The 17597-nt window shown below is 51.1% G+C and overlaps 1 protein-coding gene across 1 annotated transcript in view; it reads right to left on the bottom strand.

Annotated features, from left to right (window-relative positions):
- The window catches only part of Niban2 (niban apoptosis regulator 2), a 50687-nt gene extending 40550 nt beyond the window's left edge, over window positions 1-10137 (bottom strand). The window contains exon 1 of the mRNA XM_041674229.1: window positions 9870-10137. Within this exon, the coding sequence (XP_041530163.1) occupies window positions 9870-9924 (55 nt within the window). The 5' untranslated portion in view covers window positions 9925-10137. The remainder of the gene's footprint in view (window positions 1-9869) is intronic.
- Window positions 10138-17597: the final 7460 nt, after the last annotated feature.

Here is a 17597-nt window from a genome sequence, read left to right as displayed (position 1 = left end):
TAGCTATGATGATGCATAACCTGTAGATTTCAGGATTTGGGGAGCTGAGGCAGGAAGGCTGAGGCAGGAATACTGCTGCAAATTAAGGTCAGCCTGGACTATGCGGTGAGACTGTCTCACCTGGGGGATTGCTAACAGAGCACATACACGGCCTGGAGTTCAGTCCCCAGCACCACATGAAACTAGACGTGTGGCACACAGCTGTGACCCCAGCATGAGGGAGGCCAGAGTATGGGAATCAGCTGTCATCACTATGTCCCTGACCTGTCATAGGCCAAGAACTCTACAGCAGAACCTTTAGATATTCCAAAGGCAAGTAATGGGGTCACTGTTTCTTTTCTTTCTTTCTTTTTCTTTCTTTTTTTTTTTTTTTTTTTTTTGGTTTTCAAGACAGGGTTTCTCTGTGCAGCCCTGGCTGTCCTGGAACTCACTCTGTAGACCAGGCTGGCCTTGAACCCACAGAGATCCACCTGCCTCTGCCTTCTGAGTGCTGGGATTAAAGGCGTGCTTCACCACTGCCCAGCCATTCTTCCCTCCTTACTTTCACCTGCAGCTCCGAGGAGGGACCATGACCACCATGACCACAACCACACAGTTTTGTCCCTGGCAGAAGCCTTCTATCGCCCCATCACAAACAGGCACACGGCCTCCTGATGGAGTGTTCAAAGCCAGAGTGCACTTAGGAAAGCATAAACATCCACTGTGTCCATCATGCAACCACAGTGTGCTTGCTGGAACCTTCCTGGCCTGCACAAGAGCTCCACAAAATCAACCCTTATGTGGCGGCTTCAGTCCAGCGTGCAGCTTACCCTGGGGTCTGAGACGGCTTTGAGAACAAGCCCTGCCTCCCTCAGCAGGATCTCTGTGCACCAGACATCCATCCACCATGCCTACTTTGTTCCTTGATTGAAACTGCTGCACTCTCGACACTGGCTTAGTGATCACCCGTGAAGAGCAGCAAAGAGAGGAAGGGTCCCGAGTGGGGACAGACAAAAGGAAGGGCCTGCCAAAGTCCCTTGGCACTCAGACTGTGTGGCCTGCTACCTGTAGAGAGGGAACGTGGGGTTCACACTTTACAAGCCACAATTTAGTCTTCCTCCTGGATGCTCGGATACCCAGTCTGCACAGATATCCTTTCTCCGCTTTCTTTTTTGTTGTTGTTGCCCGGTTTTATTTATTTGTTTGTTTGTTTATTTCAGGACAGGGTTTCTCTGTAGCATTGGAGCCTGTCCTGGAACTTGCTCTTGTAGCCCAGGCTGGCCTCAAACTCAGAGATCTGCCTGCCTCTGCCCCCCCCCCCCAAGTGCTGGGATTAAAAGCGTGCACCGCCACCACCCAGCTTCAGCTTTCTTATTTTGATTTCTGTTTATATCTTATTTATTTTGTGTGTCTGGGGGAGGGGACACACCTACCACTACACGTGTGTGGCGGTCGGGGGACAATGTGCAGCATTGGGTTGCAGGGGACAGCTAGGTCATCAGGCTTGGTGGCAGGCTCCTCTACCTAATGAGCCATTTCACTGGCTCCCAGCCTGGCACTTCCTTGTGAGAAAGGGGACTTCCTGAGGAGGAGTCCTTCCATGAACTCTATATAGCAGCTGTTGCTGAGACACCAGGAAACCCTGCCACACAGTTTCACTGACCCAACCCCGCATGGTGACCCAGTGCAGCTGGAATCTGTGAAGCCCACATCTCAGACTCGGAGTCATCAGGGAGGAGAGCGAGCCTCCCGACATCAGAAGGGTAAAAGTGGAGGCTGAGGGAGGCCATTCTCCATCCAAGAGCATGCAGGAGCTCTCAAAACTGGTGCACATCAGACGCTCCCCCCACTCGTCACTGTCACTGAGGCCTTGGCCACTCCACCCCTACCTGGGTATGGCCCTCACCACCCACCCCCACAACTGGGTGTCACTTCCACCTGGGAATGAGCCAAGGCTTCCCCAGGTCTGTCAGGGCAAGGCCCCTACTCTTCAAGGCCAACACTCACAGCTCCTTCCATCCCACATTCCCCCACCTTCCGTGCGAGAACACAGCCAGCCAGGAATCTCCAAGCAAATGACCACTGAGAAAGTTTGATCAGCCTGTCCCCAGCACAGGAAGGGCTTTGTAACTGTCTTGGCTTCCTTTTAAATCGAGCACTCTGTCACGGGTTTGTGTGTGTGTGTTTGGGGGTGGAAGCCCTCGAGAATACCAGAGCACACGTGGGGAGGACAACGTCACAGAGTCAGTCTTCCCTTCCACCACAGATCTGGGGATTGGACGCCGGAGTTGGGTCTGCACAGTGCGCATTTTCCCTGCTGGACCACTTACTGGCTATCATGTAACCCAGGCTGGCATCCAACTGGATACGGAGCCTGGGATGATTCTGAACCCTGACCCTCCTGCTCCAATCTCCTGAGTGCTGGGATTACAGGCATGCACCATTAAACCCAGATGAAATTCCATAACTATTGACTGAGCGGATAAAGGAAAAATAACCAGGATTCAGGGGTCAGAGTGCATCACCTGGAGAAGGTCTGAGAGGCATGGACCACTGTTTCCACACAGTAACCCACCTGGCAGGGCCTTGAGAGTCCTGGGAAAGGGTTTTCAAAGGCAGAGAATTCCCAAAAGAGGGTACTGATCTTGAGGTCACAAATGGGGAGACCAATCAGAGAGGCACAACCTCTGGCCAGGATCACACAGCAAATAATCGACAGGACCAGGTTCAGATTCATAAATCTAATTCTGGACACATGGTGTCTTTATCTTCTGTGTCCCAACTCAAGACAGACACAGAGTGGACACAGCTCTGCACACACAGGCTGAATACCTCACGGGTCCTGAACCAAAGGCTGGTGTTGCTCAGGCTAGGACATGCCTGCTTCCTGGGACACTGGCTGGCCACACGCGAGGGGGCAGACAAATTGGCCATGTCTCCTGAGGTGTCAAGCAGGCCCAGTAGAGTAACAACCAAAAAAGCCATCATGTGGGATGGACAAGCCCAGATGTTTTGAAAGCCCTTGCCATGTAAACATGACAGTTTGATTCCCCAGAACCCATGTAAAGGTGGAAGAAGAGAACCACAGAGGCATCCTCCGGTCTCCCATGTGCACCACACACATCACACACATACACAGAGACAATAAAAAAAAAATGTAAAAGCTGGGTGGTTGTGGTGCACATCTTTGATCCCAGCGCTCAGGAGGCAGAGGCAAGTGGGTCTCTGAGTTTGAATGCAAGCTGGTTTAGAGAGTGAGTTTCAGGACAGCCAGGGCGACAACAGGAAACCCCGTCTCAAAAAACCAAAAACCAAACAAACAAAAATAAATTTAAGCTACCAATCAAACTGAGGTCACAGCTCAGTCTGCGCTTGCTGAGCTCGCATCAGGACCTGCGAACAGCACAGCAGTGTCGTAGAGCTGCAATGCCAGCATGCGGTGGAGGTGAGAGGACCAGGAGTCCACGGGCTACAGAGCAAGTTCAAGGCCAACCTCAGGGAGTCCACGGGCTACAGAGCAAGTTCAAGGCCAACCTCAGATACGTGAGACCCTGTCTCAAAACAAAATAAAATAGCTGTCATTCACTCACTGCCACCCTACACTGCACTATCCAAAGATTACCATGCTGCTCTATGATGGCAAAACAGCCTCCATCTTTTACAGAGACCCCTGAGGCCCAGGGACACCGATTCATCTAGAGACAGAGCCCAAGCCCCACACACACAAAGCCTTGCTCGGGGTACCCGCTCAGATCCCTGCTTCCCATTCACCGTCCACTGTGGCAGCCGACCCACGGTCCCTTCATCACGAGTTGGAGTCAGCACATTTCCTCACGGGACCGGGTCCCAAGTGGGCGGGGCACCACACAGGCAGCACTTCCGGTTCTCCCAGTTTCACCATCAAGCCTCCTCGGTGACTCAGGCCCTGAAACTCCACCTAGAGAGGAGCGTGGCTCTGCTCCCCACTCGGGCTTCAGAAAGCCCTTCTTCCCCAGGCAGGGAAGTGGGTGGGGGTGGGGCCGGGGAGGAAAAGGCAGCGCAGGAATCTGTAACCGCAGGATGATGCTTCTGCGACAGTGTGTAGTGAGTGAGTCAAGAGCTCTGCCTGGGGAGGGGGTGGGGCAGACTGTGAGTCTCAGACTGAGTAATGCCTCCGCCGTGGGCCGTGGTGGGATACAGCCGGGCAGCCTACCAGAGCCTCTGGCCCAAGCCTACAGTCCCCCTCCTCTCCCTCCTGCCAGGCCCCTGTCTGTGTCTCTCTGGGGCCTTTCCCACACTGTCCCCCTGCGAATCATAGCTATACAGTCACAGTGGGGACTTCGTCACCAAGGCCTTGCTCTCGCTGCTTCCTGCCTTCCATGGAGGTAATTCTGAGAGATGATCCAGGCAGAGGACGGCATGGCACAGAGTAAGTGCTCAGTTAAAAGAGTTGGGCTGGGCTGTGAGCTCTAGCCTAACACACATGAGGCCCTGGGTTTGATTCCCGCCTAAAATCTTACTCAAGAGGTACAAGGTCATCCTCAGCTACCCTGTGAGTTTGAGGACAGCCTGGATTATAAAAGGCTGTGTCTAAATAAGTAAATAAAACTATTTTAGCATTCAAAGCCTGAGAACCGCCCCTCCCTTCTCTATCACCCGCCATTCTCAGACAGGAAATAGACCAGCCCCTGTGGGCAGCAGGCCAGGGGAGCAGTTACTGGGGCCACATACCCAGAGGCCACAGACTTCAGACCGTGCTAACAACTCATGGGCAGTCCCTTCAAATGCACTAGCATCTAACAGAAGCTCAGAGAGGTCCCCTGGGCTCCCAGGAGGGATCCTTCCTGGACGTGTACAGATGAATAAAAGAGGCAGGGTAGGGGTAGAGTATGCAGGATGAATCTGGTTTCAGCAGGGCGGCCAAGCACAGCCAGGGAGGAATCAGGCATAGGAGATTGTGCTAAGAACCAACAGGGCAGGAACAACCCAAAGGCAACACTGAGAGAATGGCTAAGAAACACCTCACCTGGAAAGACGTGCAGACTGTGGAAAAGATGTTTATTGCAAATGGTTTAGAAAAAGAGGCAAGACACACAGTGTTGAGTCACAGTCCCAGCAACCTACCACCACGGTTGGGCAGGCTACGAAAGGACGACGTGGTCAGGCAGGGGGTGGGTGAGCGGCCCTTCTTGTCTTTCAGCTTCATTCCTTAGGCGGCAGGAGGCAGGGAGGGCGGGCTATGGCCCAGTTTGGGATTAGAAAGGTCTCTTTTGGCAGCCTGTGTGGGAAGGCCTGGAGGGTGAGGTGGGAGGCCCCCAGGAGGCCAGAGCACAGGCTAAAGGGTGGGAGAGGACCAAATAGAAGACTAGAGGAGGCTGGGGGGAGGGGAGAGCAGGAAAGCCAACAAAAGCACATTATGTAAGACTCAACACTAGAGATAGCAGAGTGCCCAGACAGCTTCACCCACAGAGGCTGACCCAGGCCTGGATCAAGCATCTGGCAGCAGCCTGCAAAGTCTCTGGGCAAAGCCCCCATGACAATTAGGCAGCAGGGAGTGGGGAGTGGAACACCTACAACTTTCACTCCTGCACCTGGAGCCACTTTTACAAGTGGAGAGGTAGAGGCGTGAGGGTTGCTAAGATCAATCTGCAAACAGATATTATTTGCTTTTCTTGACAAATAAACATGATCCCTTTTTCATAGCCGGTTATCACAAAGGGCGATAACCCAGTAATAAAGTAGGTCTTGGCAGAAGGATATGAAATGTTTGCCACCTTCCAAAGGCTAAGCATGGATGTATTCATATTCCCCAGAAGTTCTCCTTGATGCCTCTGATAACAGCTCCTAGCGCAAGCTGTATATAGGATGTTTAAGCAGCACAATGTATACTACAAGATGCCAGTAAAAACCCAAGCAGCCGTTCCCAGGGCCATGGACAAGTAACCCTGCCCCAGGCACAGAATGGCACTTTGAGTGGGAGGAAAACACAGCTATCGGAGTGAGCCAAGGGAAGAGGTGACCAGACAAATGATTTCTTCTGCAGAGCGATGGCCAAGAAAGAAAGATGGAAGATCTGGTTTTTATACGTCCCCTCCTAAAGTGTCCAGGTGCACACTGCTTTGGCAATTTGGCAAAGGCTGCCTAGGGTTGAGAGAACAGGGAGGGTGTGGTGTGGTGGCTACTGATGGGTTCAGGGTGTATTTCGAGCAGGCTGAAATGTCCCCAGATTACGCGTGGAGATGGTTGCTCACCTCAATCAATACAGTAAAAAACATTCTCTGTGGATAGACGGTACAGGGTGTGGAACTGGGTCTCAGTAAAGTGTGGTTTTTAAAAAAAAGAATTAGCCAGGAGCAGGGAGAACAGGGCAGGTGGGTGGAACTTGCAGGAACACAAAGGCTGGCACAGTCTGCCCTCTGTGGGGCAATTCTCGCACCTTTACTGAGCGGTGACCCACAACGGTGGAACCCCTGAGGATGTCCTGGAGAAGGGGGATTTCCCCCATGGCAGCCAGCTCTCCCCCTGCAGCTCAGGTGCCGGTCCCCAGCCCTCACTTGCAGCATCCTGGTTTCTGCATGAAATCCCTCAAAGGGCTCAAAAGGCGTTTGAGAGTCCTGTCGTCTATCTCGTGGAAAGGATGGTCTGGCGTAGCTCAGTCGTTTGTCTATCTTCTGGTTCCTTCTGCACACCCTGCTGCCACTGTCCCTACCACTAATCTCTCAACCCGCACCACACAGACCACGTCCACCACACAGAGCTGCCGCAGTGAAAGAAGCCAGGAATCAAGGCTTCTGAAAAACTGGTTTCTCCTCAGATCCAGGGAACTGGCCAATGTGACTTCAGAGACAGGACAAACCTCACCCACCCCTTTGAACGTCAACATTAGAGGGAATCTAATCACAGAAACCCCAGAACAATCTCACTAATATGATGTTTGCTGAGTGCTTCTGCCCAAGTACTAGGTTGGGTAGCACCTTATCTGTGCTGAGCCACCAGATCCTCCCAGCAGCACCTAGCTACCATTGTCATTCCCATCTCACTGATAAGGACACCATGATTCAATCCTCAGTAAATGGGAGGGCAGGTGTGTGCGGTGGCACAGACCTGTAATCCCAGCTAGTCAGGACTTGAGAAACAAAAGGAGCTTAGATTCAAGTCCTGCCTGGGCTACAAATTGAGTTCAAGGCAGCCTGGGCAACTTAGTAAAACTGTCTCAAAATAACAATAATAAAGACTTGAGAAACACCTCAATGGTGAAGGAGGGCTTACAAAGAAAAGAGAGAGGGCTGGAGAGATGGCTCACTGGTTAAGAACATTGTTCTTGCAGGATGTGGGCTTGATTCCCAGCACCCCCACGGCAGCTAACCACCATCTCTAACTCCACCTCCAGGGAGTCTGATGCCGGTCCTTCTCAGAGCAAGACCACATTCAGTGCGCAGACATACATGGGAGCAAAACACTCATACACTGACCGAAAGTCAGTCAGCTAACACTTGTGCAGTCTGAGTCGGGACTTAAAGTTGTTCCAGTCAGGTCTGTAGGGAATTTTAGTCCCTCATAACTAGAAGGGACTTCAGCCACCAGGTGCCACACCCCATTCTGTTCATATCCAGGGAAAATAAGCAGCCCCTAGGTGACAATGGTTCCCTAGCTCTCAGGCCCATTCCACACCAAGTGCACAAACCACTCTGCTACCAGCATCGCCAGCGCTGGGCAGGAACAAGCCTCTGCTTGCCAGAGGCTTTGAAATCGCAGGATAAAAGGTGCCGGGGCAGCAAAACAGCACCCTGGGTAAGAGCACGCCTGACCTTTGCCAGGACTTGCAGGCTGGCATTCACCTGCTCACCTGCTAGGGGAGGGGACAAGGCTGCCAGCCAAGCCGCAGCACCCTGACAGGCCTGGGAGCTTGAGGGCCCTGTGGGAAGGGGTGCTCCCACAGCTGACACTTCAGCAGGTAGGGAGGGCTCTGGAATGTCAATCATCTGCTGTGGAGTCCTCCAGTACCGGCTGGGTGGGGTGAGGAGAGTGAACGGGTGACTGGAGATAGCAAACACACGACCCCATTTCCCTCCAACAGATTCTAAGGAAGTTCTTCTCTCTGTGGGCTGCCTTCTTACAGTCCCCCACCAGACACTTCGGGACCCCCACCCCCTCCAGGTGAGCTTGCCATGGAATCTAAGGCATCTAAGGGGGTTATTAATAGCACTTAAGTGTTAGGAGGAGAGACAAGCAGGCTGAGTGGGCACAACCCTCTTTTCCTCAGCCTGTATCCACAAAACAAACTCAGCCCTCTCCAGAGGAGGCCACTTTACCTTCCCTGGCTCAGGATCCACTCCGGGAATCGGCCAGTAGGGCAGAGGTGGGTTCTCAGCCCACGACTTGGAAAGGTGGGAGCTCTGGGTGTGGGGAAAGGAAAAAACCCACTGAAGTAGGGCACACCCCACCCATGCTTGCTGAGAGCCCTCAGAGGAGGCCCTGAATGGAGGGACTGTTACAGAACCCCAGGAGGTTGCCACCAACAGGGAAGGGACAGGAAGGCTCCGCCCGGCCCTTCCTGAGTCCAGACCTAGTCCTACAAGGAGGCCTTCCAGGACTTAACCCCCAACTGTTGTTCTAAGTCACCATGTCTGTGCCCAACTTCAGGGCTGGCACAAAGGGAAGCTCAGGCCACCAGCTCAGGCCCAGTCACTGGGCCGTCCTTCTCTGGCCCCTTCTTTGTACCCTGCTAGGATAGATAGAGGGAGGTGGGGGAGAGTATGGGGCACCTGTCATTGTTCTCAAAGGGTCCCTGCTTTCAAGATAATGTGGGGTAGGCACTCAGCAGGACATCAAGACCATGTAGGGGACGCCACAGTACAGGGAGACAAGATCAGGGGATCTTATCTTCTTCATGTTCTCCAAGAACCCCAACTGGCTGGCACCCCATGTCTCGGTGCCTGCTCTATGCCCTGTACTAAGCAACACCAACCCCTTTCAAAGATAACACCTAGGCTCTAGGGCATTAAGAGACCGGTTCAAGATCACACACCTAGGCAAAAAGCTGAAATTACACTCAGGACTGCTTGGCCTGACCTGCCCGTGTCGTCAGTCCAAACTGAGTTTGGGGACAGCCTGAGATTCTCACCCCGTTTCCCATTCTCCACAATCAACCCAAGATGCTGAACTCCTCCTCCACAGACTTGGGAGAAGCAACTCCTTCTTGAGAAGTGTTCACCATGCCTTGACAGGAGGAGCACAAGACTAGCTGAAGGACCGCACTGGGAGGCTGGACACTGACCCTGAAGGAGCCAGCCCTGGCCATGACCAGTTGCCCCTCTAAGCTGTAGAGCCAGCACTCCGCTGAAATGGAGCCAACTCAAAGGCCAGGGACCTGGCCCTTCTAGGGCACCCCATCTCTCCTTAGCCCCACTCTCCATGTGAGGTCCCAGGCCTTCCAAGGGCCCATCCCCCTGGAAGCTTCAGCCACGTGTACGGGGACTGAAGCCAGGGAGAGGTGGGACAGGTCGGCTGCGCGGGGAAGTCAGGAAGCTCTGACTAAGTGTGGCAGAGTCCGGAGTAGTGAGTGGGTAGGCTTGGAACGTTGCTGGGAAGATGAGGATGCGACCCCGCGGTCACGCGATCTACGGTATAGGTGCTGGGTTCTGGCCTGACGGGGCTCCGAGAGGAGCAAGTTCCAGCAGAGAAATGGAGTCTCAGGCTCCTCAAAGGGGGAAGGGAACATATATTAAGGCCTGGAAGGGCCGCCCAAGCTGAGAGAGAACAAGAGCGGAGAAAGGGCAAGGGTCTGACCGGCTACGCCCCGCCCCGGGCCTTGATTCTCCGGGACCCCCTCCCCGACCCAGCGAAGGCGGAGGCGTGGCCCGGGGTGCCCCGCGGAGCCCGAGGCCGGCGAGACGCTGAGCGGTCCTCACCTGCGATGTGCTGGCGTCGCGCGTCATCCAGGTGTGTGGACAGCACGTCTCCCATGGCGAGGAGAAGCCGCGGCCGGATCCGCCCCTACTACTCAGAAGGACGCCGCTGGCGCCATGGAGTCCGCAGGCCCCACTCCCGCCGCCCCGCAGCCCCGCAGCCCCGCAGCCCCGCAGCGGTCTGGGCTCCGCTCCACTCCCACTGGGATCTCAGCCGCGTCCCGCCTGCCCGCCCGCCGCCGTAGCCTCTCCAGCCGGCGCCCAGGCCCCGTTGCCCGCCCCGCCCCACCAGGACAGACCACGCCCCCGACAGAGTCACGCCCTCCTCCCCAGTCCAGGGAGGGCGGGGACCTCTAGACAGCGGGGAGACTTAGACAAAGAGAAGATCCCCGGAAGGGAGACCCGGGACAGACGCGCCGGGTGTGCGCCAAATTCAGATAGCAAAGAAGAAAAGGCTGGTGGGGGCATCGCAGAAAACTGGGCGCCCTGGGGACTGCAGCCAGAGCGTCTCCCCTCCTTCCTCATGCCGAGGAGGATGTAGGGACTGCAAGGGGACGCCTGGACCGACATGCGGGAATTCAGCATTCCTCCAGTTCCTCGTCTTACCCCCTGCCCCCAGTCTCGTCCGCAGCTGCCCGCACTAGGGAAGTCCCTTGGCCTTGATCGGACCTGCCCCAGAAGGTGTGCCAGCCCATCTTGCACAACAGATAGGGGCAGGTGGGGAGGGGAAATGGACAAGGATAGAGTGGAGGATGGAGGGACATGGGAAGGGAAGGTGGGGGGGGGGCAATATGGCCTGAGCCCAAAGATATCAGGGCCCCAGAGCCAGGAGGTCATTCCTCAGGCGGGGCCTGTGGGCATTTCATTCAGAAGGCGGCTTGCCGAACCGAGCAAAGCAGGAATGGCTCTTTACAGTTTACAAAAGAGTATCTGAAATGAAAAAGTGGAGACCTCGGACTTTGGGTACTTGGACTGTAGGGCAGGGCATGGGGTGGGTCACTAGCACCAGAAGAAAGTGTTCGGTTTCTGGACCTCCCATGCTGTAGAGGAGGCCGACTAGACTAGACTAGGTACCTTGGACTGTTCTGGTTCAGATATGTCCTGCGTCTATGACCAGGGCTGGCCAGTTGCTGCTTGCTTGCATCTCTCGGCTCAACACTTCTGTGCATTCCACCCCGTTATTAGCTGCTCTCCCTGTAACTCTGACACCTCAGCAAACGAAGATTATAACAGTTCCCTCTAAGTAAGCACCTGTCACCGCCGCAGGAGGTAGGTTGGGAAAGGACTGGAGTGATGCAGGCCCTCAGTCATGCTTCCAGTCACTCACCAGTCAGTCAGCTGCTGTGCTAAACATTCATTTGCTAAACCTTTTGCAAGATACCCTGCGAAGCCGAGTGTAGCGGTGCGCGTCTGATAACCCTGCGGTGGGGAAGAAGGCAGGAAGGTCAAGATTGAGGCCACCGGGCTGGGGAGGTGACTCAGACTAAAGAGCACTACCGCCGCTCGCAGAGCACTCAGGTTCAGGTCCCAGCAGCCACATTAGATGGCTCACAAGTGCCTGTAACCTCTGTTCCAGGGTATCTGATGCCCCCTTCTGACTTCCACAGGCTCCAATACTCATCATGGGGCAAATAAACTCATATGGGAAAACACACATACACACAAATCAACAAAATAAGCTGTAAGAGTTTGAGGTCAGTCTAAGTAGGCTGCATAGCAAGTTTGAGGTCAGTCTAAGGAAGATCCTCTTTTAAAATACCAGTGGCTAAACCAGGCAGTGGTGACACATGCCTTTAATCCCAGCCCTTGGGAGGCAGAGGCCTGTGAATCTCTGGTTTCAAGGCCAGCCTGATGTGCGCAGTAAGTTCCAGGACAACCAGGGCTACACAGAAAAACCCTGTCTCCAAAAAAAAAATAATAATAATAATAATAATAATAATAATAATAATAAATTAAAATTTTAAAAAGGTTTTAAAAAAGAAAAATTGCACAGTTGTGGCGCACACCTTTAATTCCAGCACTCAGGGCGCAGAGGCAGGTGGATCCCTGAGTTTGAGGCCAGCCTGGTCTACAGAGCTAGTTCTCGGGGCTACACAGAGAAACCCTGTCTCGGAAAAAAGCAAGCAAACAAATGAAAGTTGAAGTAAGTCAGTGATCTAATTCTTGTCTAACATAAACCAGTAGGGCCCTGACTCCTGTGGGACCTTAAATATGCATGCGCGCGCACGCGTGCACACACACACATGCACACAGAGATATTAAGGGTGAACACATGAGGAAGTCCAGGCTACCCTGCCCTCTGTGACCCTGGACAGGTGGCATTCCCTATGGAGCCTCGGTTTCCTCACCTGTCAAGGAAGAATAATGATGCTTTGTGGGGAAGGTCAAAAAAGACCGAGTGCCTAGCCCAGTGCCTCTTCAATAAACAGAAATGCCATTCTGGTCCCTGCCCTTCCGAAGTGTTTTAAGTACGGTGCTTTAGGACTATTTCCAGAGTTGAAAGTTGAAAAACAAGAATTGTGACAGCAGGCACTAACGAAAGGACATCCAGGGAGTGGGGCCCCACACAGCAAAGACCGAACCTATGAAAAACAGGATGCATTCAGATGGCAGAGCCATCAGGAAGAGCTTGAAGTCAAGCTGGCGGGGACTTCAGGTTTCCTTGTGCAGAGGAGGCCCAGAGAAGGAAAGCGACTTCTGTCCAAGTCTCACAGTAGGGCCAAGGCCAACACTCCTGACACTGGGTGTCACGTTCTTCACACCGCCCGGAGCAAGTGACGCTGTCATTTTATCCTCTTCCCTCAGCCTCAACTACACAGCCTAGAAAGGCCTGTTCTGCCCGGGGAAAGGACACTTATAGCTAGCTGGTTCCCAGTCATCTCCTCAGCCAAGCTGGAGGCCTGAGTCAGGTGGAGAAGGCTGACTGGTGGCCTGTCCCTGCCCTTCGTGGTACACCCAGGCTTAGAGCCTGGAACACACACACTTCCCAGAATGCATGCCAGGTCTCTGGCACAAGGACCCTTTCCTTAGACCTCTGTCCTCTGTCACTGAATTACCTTGAGCTCCTATGGCCTCAAAAGCAGGAAGGTGCTGTTCATGTATGAGAATAATTACCTCCAACCATGAGACCAGTCCCTAAGAATTTTAGATTTATTGAATACACACAGAAACATTGACTACAGAAGAAGAGGGTGGGGGAAGACTGGAGAGATGGTGCAGAGGTGAAAAGCACAGTGGCTGCTCTTCCAGAGGTCCTGAGTTTAATTCCCAGCAACCACATGGTGGCTCACAACCGATCTGGTGCCCTCTTCTGGCCTGCAGGCACACATGCTGTATACATAATAAATAAATAAACCTTTTTTTAGAAAAGAAGTAAAATAAATAAATATAAATAAATAAATAAATAAATAATAAAAAAATAAAAAAACCAGTAAACTGGCCATGGTAGCACACATCTTAATCCCAGAACTCAGGAGGCAGAGGCAGGCAGATCTCTGGGAGTCTGAGGCCAGCCTGGTCTACAAAGCGAGTTCCAGGACGGCCAGGGCCGCACAATAGAGACCCTGACAAAAAGAAAAAGGATAATAAGCTCCTGGAGCACAGAGAATGGAAACGGTTTGTCCTTCTGGGGACTGAAGGGTACAATTGGAGACCAAATCCAGGGCTTTGTGCTCGCTAGGCAAGCATACTCTATCGCTGGGCTAAATCCCCATCTCCCCAGAGGGATGTTTCAGTATGTGTCATGTGGGAGGGGGTTTCAAGACAGGCTGGCCTTGCTCTCAGAGACCCACTTGCCTCTGCCTCCCAAGTGCTGGGATTAAAGGTGTGTGCCACCACCCAGCTATACTGGGTTTGTATGTGTGTGGTGCTGAGGACTGAGTTGAGAGTTGGTACCTGCAAGCAAACACCACCAGTCACCACTCTGGTGTATTCCCAGTCCTTGGCGCTTTGAGACAAGCCCTCAAAGGTTCTAAGTTTATCTCAGATTGGCTTTGAACTTGCGGTGGTGTAGCCCAGGCTTGCCTCAAACACTGATTTGTCCTGTGTGGGGAGAGGTGTATTTAGAGCTGTTGCACAACATCCAGACTGGCTTAGAATCACTATGTTGTAGTAATAGGAGCAGCGGGCCCCTTCCCGCCACCCGGCTAGCTTTACCCGAAATAATTACATGGAAACTGTATTCTTTTAAACACTGCCTGGCCCATTAGTTCCAGCCTCTTATTGGCTAGCTCTTACATATTGATCTAACCCATTTCTAATAATCTGTGTAGCCCACAAGGTGGCTTACCAGGGAAGATCTTAACCTGCATCTGTCTGGAGTGGGAGAATCATGGCGACTCCTGAATCTGCTTCTTTCTCCCAGCATTCTGTTCAGTCTACTCCGCCTACCTAATTTTCTGTCCTCTTAAAGGGCCAAGGCAGTCTCTTTATTTAACCAATGAAATCAACACAAAACAGCAGACTCCCACATCATTTCCCCTTTTTCTGTTTAAACAAAAAAGAAGGCTTTCATTTTAACATAGTAAAATTACATATAGCAAAACAGTTATCAAGCAAGAATTACAGTTACAATATTTATATCTATTTTATCTTTTATCATAACTAAGGAAAACTATAACTATCTATCCATTCTTCAACTCCATCAAAGACTCCAGAAGGATATAATATTACCTAAGTAAACAAGAACTAAGAAACTTCAAACTCTAGAAATGACAGAGACATCTCGCTGCCTGGACAGTCACCCAAAGTTCCTCTGTACCGTTGGGGCATCCATCTTCAGCCTTCAGGCCCATAGTATCCAGCAGACATTTCCATGAAGCAGGAAATTTCAAAGACAGTTCAGTCACTTTCTGCTGTGTCCTGCAGAATGTTTTGCAGACTCTCATGAATCAGGAACTCCGAAAGACCGTCTCACCTTTAGGCAAGTTCAACAGTCCTCTCTCTGTGGGTTCTCTGTGTCCAGTTTATGCAACAGTCCAGGCAAGAACAGTTTCTTGCCCAAATGGCTATCAAACTCCATAAGGAGCCTCTTCAATGCCCATCTTCCTCTTGAAGTAGCTGGGGCTGCCAGGAGCAGACATGTCTCATTGCCATGAAAAACCCTAAGTTATTAAAATATTTTAAATGCCATATTCTACAGTCTTTGAGAGATATGAAGAATGTCTATCTAACTGAAATATATCTCTATATATCTAGAAAATCTAACTAACATGACTACAAGCTTTACTATTATCGATGATTATCCATTAGCAACCTATATTTCCTATTATACATTACATTTTAAATGAACTACACAATCACAATACCTTAATCAAGAGCAGAAATACATATACATATAGCAAAATTGACCTTAAAATCCACACCAATGCAAATTATTCATACCTATATCATTTCCCCCTTTAAATGTAAAAGAGCATTTATAAACAATATTTGGGAATACGGGTGCAGTTATTTCTCTCCAAACTGCTTCCTGCTGAATGGGGGCACTGTTATTTAGGTCTTTTATGGTGTAACCTGTGTGCCAGGGTCATCTCAGTCAGCAGTTGAGTGAAGTAATTTTTTGAGGGTGTTCACAGCAACTTTTTGGGAGGGCGTGGTCTATCATACCATATTGGGATAGACACAATCCACAGGGTCTGGTCTTCTGTGAAAACGAAAGAAGGCCCTCTCCAAAGCATCATATCCTTAGACCCAAATTTTGAAATCGTAATAACCTTATATCCATTCTGGTTTAGCTTGGCAGCCCATGTAAAGAAATGTCTCTCTGTACTTAGCTCCTTCACAGTCAAAAATTTTAAAGAAAACACAATAATACAAAGAATCCAGACTCTCTGTGAATTTTCCATTTTTATGTGGCTTATTTTTCTTTATTTCTTTTAATCTATAACTCTGTTGTAATAAGAGCGGCAGGGCTATGTTCCTGGCACCCGGCGGCCCGCACGGGTAGCTTTATACCCGAAATAATTACACGGAAACTGTATTCTTTTAAACACTGCCTGGCCCATTAGCTCTAACCTCTTATTGGCTAGCTCTTACATATTGATCTAACCCATTTCTAATAATCTGTGTAGCCCACGAGGTGGCTTACCAGGGAAGATCTTAACCTGCATCTGTCTGGAGTGGGAGAATCATGGTGATTCCTGAATCTGCTTCTTTCTCCCAGCATTCTGTTCAGTCTACTCCGCCTACCTAATTTTCTGTCCTCTTAAAGGGCCAAGGCAGTCTCTTTATTTAACCAATGAAATCAACACAAAACAGCAGACTCCCACATCACTATGTAGTCTGGGCCAGGCTGCAAACTTGGAGCATCTTCCTGCTTCAGCCTCCTAGATGCTGGGATTGCGGGTAACTCCAGGGATAGGTCCATGGAGATGTAAGAAAGATATGGGAATTAAGGGTGTCAGTGGGAAAAGGCCTAGTCCACTTAGGCCCTTGAGGTCACATGGTTGTGTCAAGACTTCCTGCAGGAGGGGGAAGGGAGAAAGGGCTTTGTCTTGGATGGGTGGGACCAGATGAGGAGGCAGCTGGAGCTTGAAGGATGGGGCTTGTTCTGAGAACATTGCAGAGCTCTCTGGAAGCGCTTAGCCATCTTCTGTGTTAACCAACCAGGGCAGTTACGGCTCTGGGTCAGAGAGGAATAAAGGGACTTGACACTTGCTTTTTGTTTGTTTGTTTGTTTTTTGCTAGGGAGGGAACCTGAGGTCTTGCTTGTGCTAAGCAAGCATTCCACCTCTGAGCTATCCCTTAGCCCTTCCCTGTTTGTTTTTTTTATAAAAAAAAAAAAAAGAGAGAGAAAAAAAAGTGAATATAGTCATCAGCATATGGATTCCAGGAAGCTGACAGCAGAGAATTTCTCAATGGCCTGGGTCATTTTCATGTTCACCTTTTTATTTCTTTGTTTTTCATTAACTTTTGTACTAAGTGTACGAAATAATGGGTGTGATGACATTTTCATATACTTTATATCATTGTCCTTTGCCCACATTCACGCCCATCCCCCTTCCTTGTGCCTCTCCCAAATGACTCTTTTTTTTTTAAGTGCCTAGCAGATAACCTAGGGCTTATGCATGCCAGACACGAGCTGTTACACTGTGCAGCAGCCTCCCTAACACTTTGCCTTCCAGACTTGAGTAGACCACAATTGTAATGTCTCTCTGTCTTTCTTTCTTCCTCCCTTCCTTTCTTTCTTTCCTTTTTTGGTTTTTCGAGACAGGGTTTCTCTGTGTAACACTCCCTGACTGTCCTGGAACTCACTCCGTAGACCAGGATGGCTTTGAACTCACAGAGATCTGCCTGCCTCTGCCTCCTGAGGGCTGGGATTAAAGGCGTGCGCCACCACCACCCAGCTGCCATGTGTTGTCGTATGTGCACAGGACAGAGGTCATTTGTGTTTTCTCCTGTCACGCTGGGGCTCAGACATGACACATGAGAAACCAGTTAGTCTTCTGTTACCTGCACCCTTGGTCCATTCACCTTTTGTTCCTATCTTCCTATGTTTCCTCAGGGATGCTGAGTGAGTGTGTGTTATATGTACAGCCCCTGAGTTTTAGCACGTGGAGGTCAGAGGTCAACATCATTGTCGTCCTCGATCACTCTTCACCTTATTTTCTGAGACAGGGTCTCCCACTGAATTTGAAGGCTAAGCTAGCTGCCTTTCTCTGCCTCCCTGGGGCCCGCATTACAGATACATGTCCTGTTCCCACACAGGCTCCTGCAATCTTCGGGTGGGTG

Source organism: Microtus oregoni, unplaced genomic scaffold (genome assembly GCF_018167655.1).
Source record: "Microtus oregoni isolate MIOR12 unplaced genomic scaffold, Mior012 000025F_ref0000491, whole genome shotgun sequence".
Lineage (NCBI taxonomy): Eukaryota > Metazoa > Chordata > Mammalia > Rodentia > Cricetidae > Microtus > Microtus oregoni.
The sequence above is the reverse complement of the archived record's forward strand: the minus strand, read 5'-3'. Positions and strand labels throughout refer to the sequence as shown.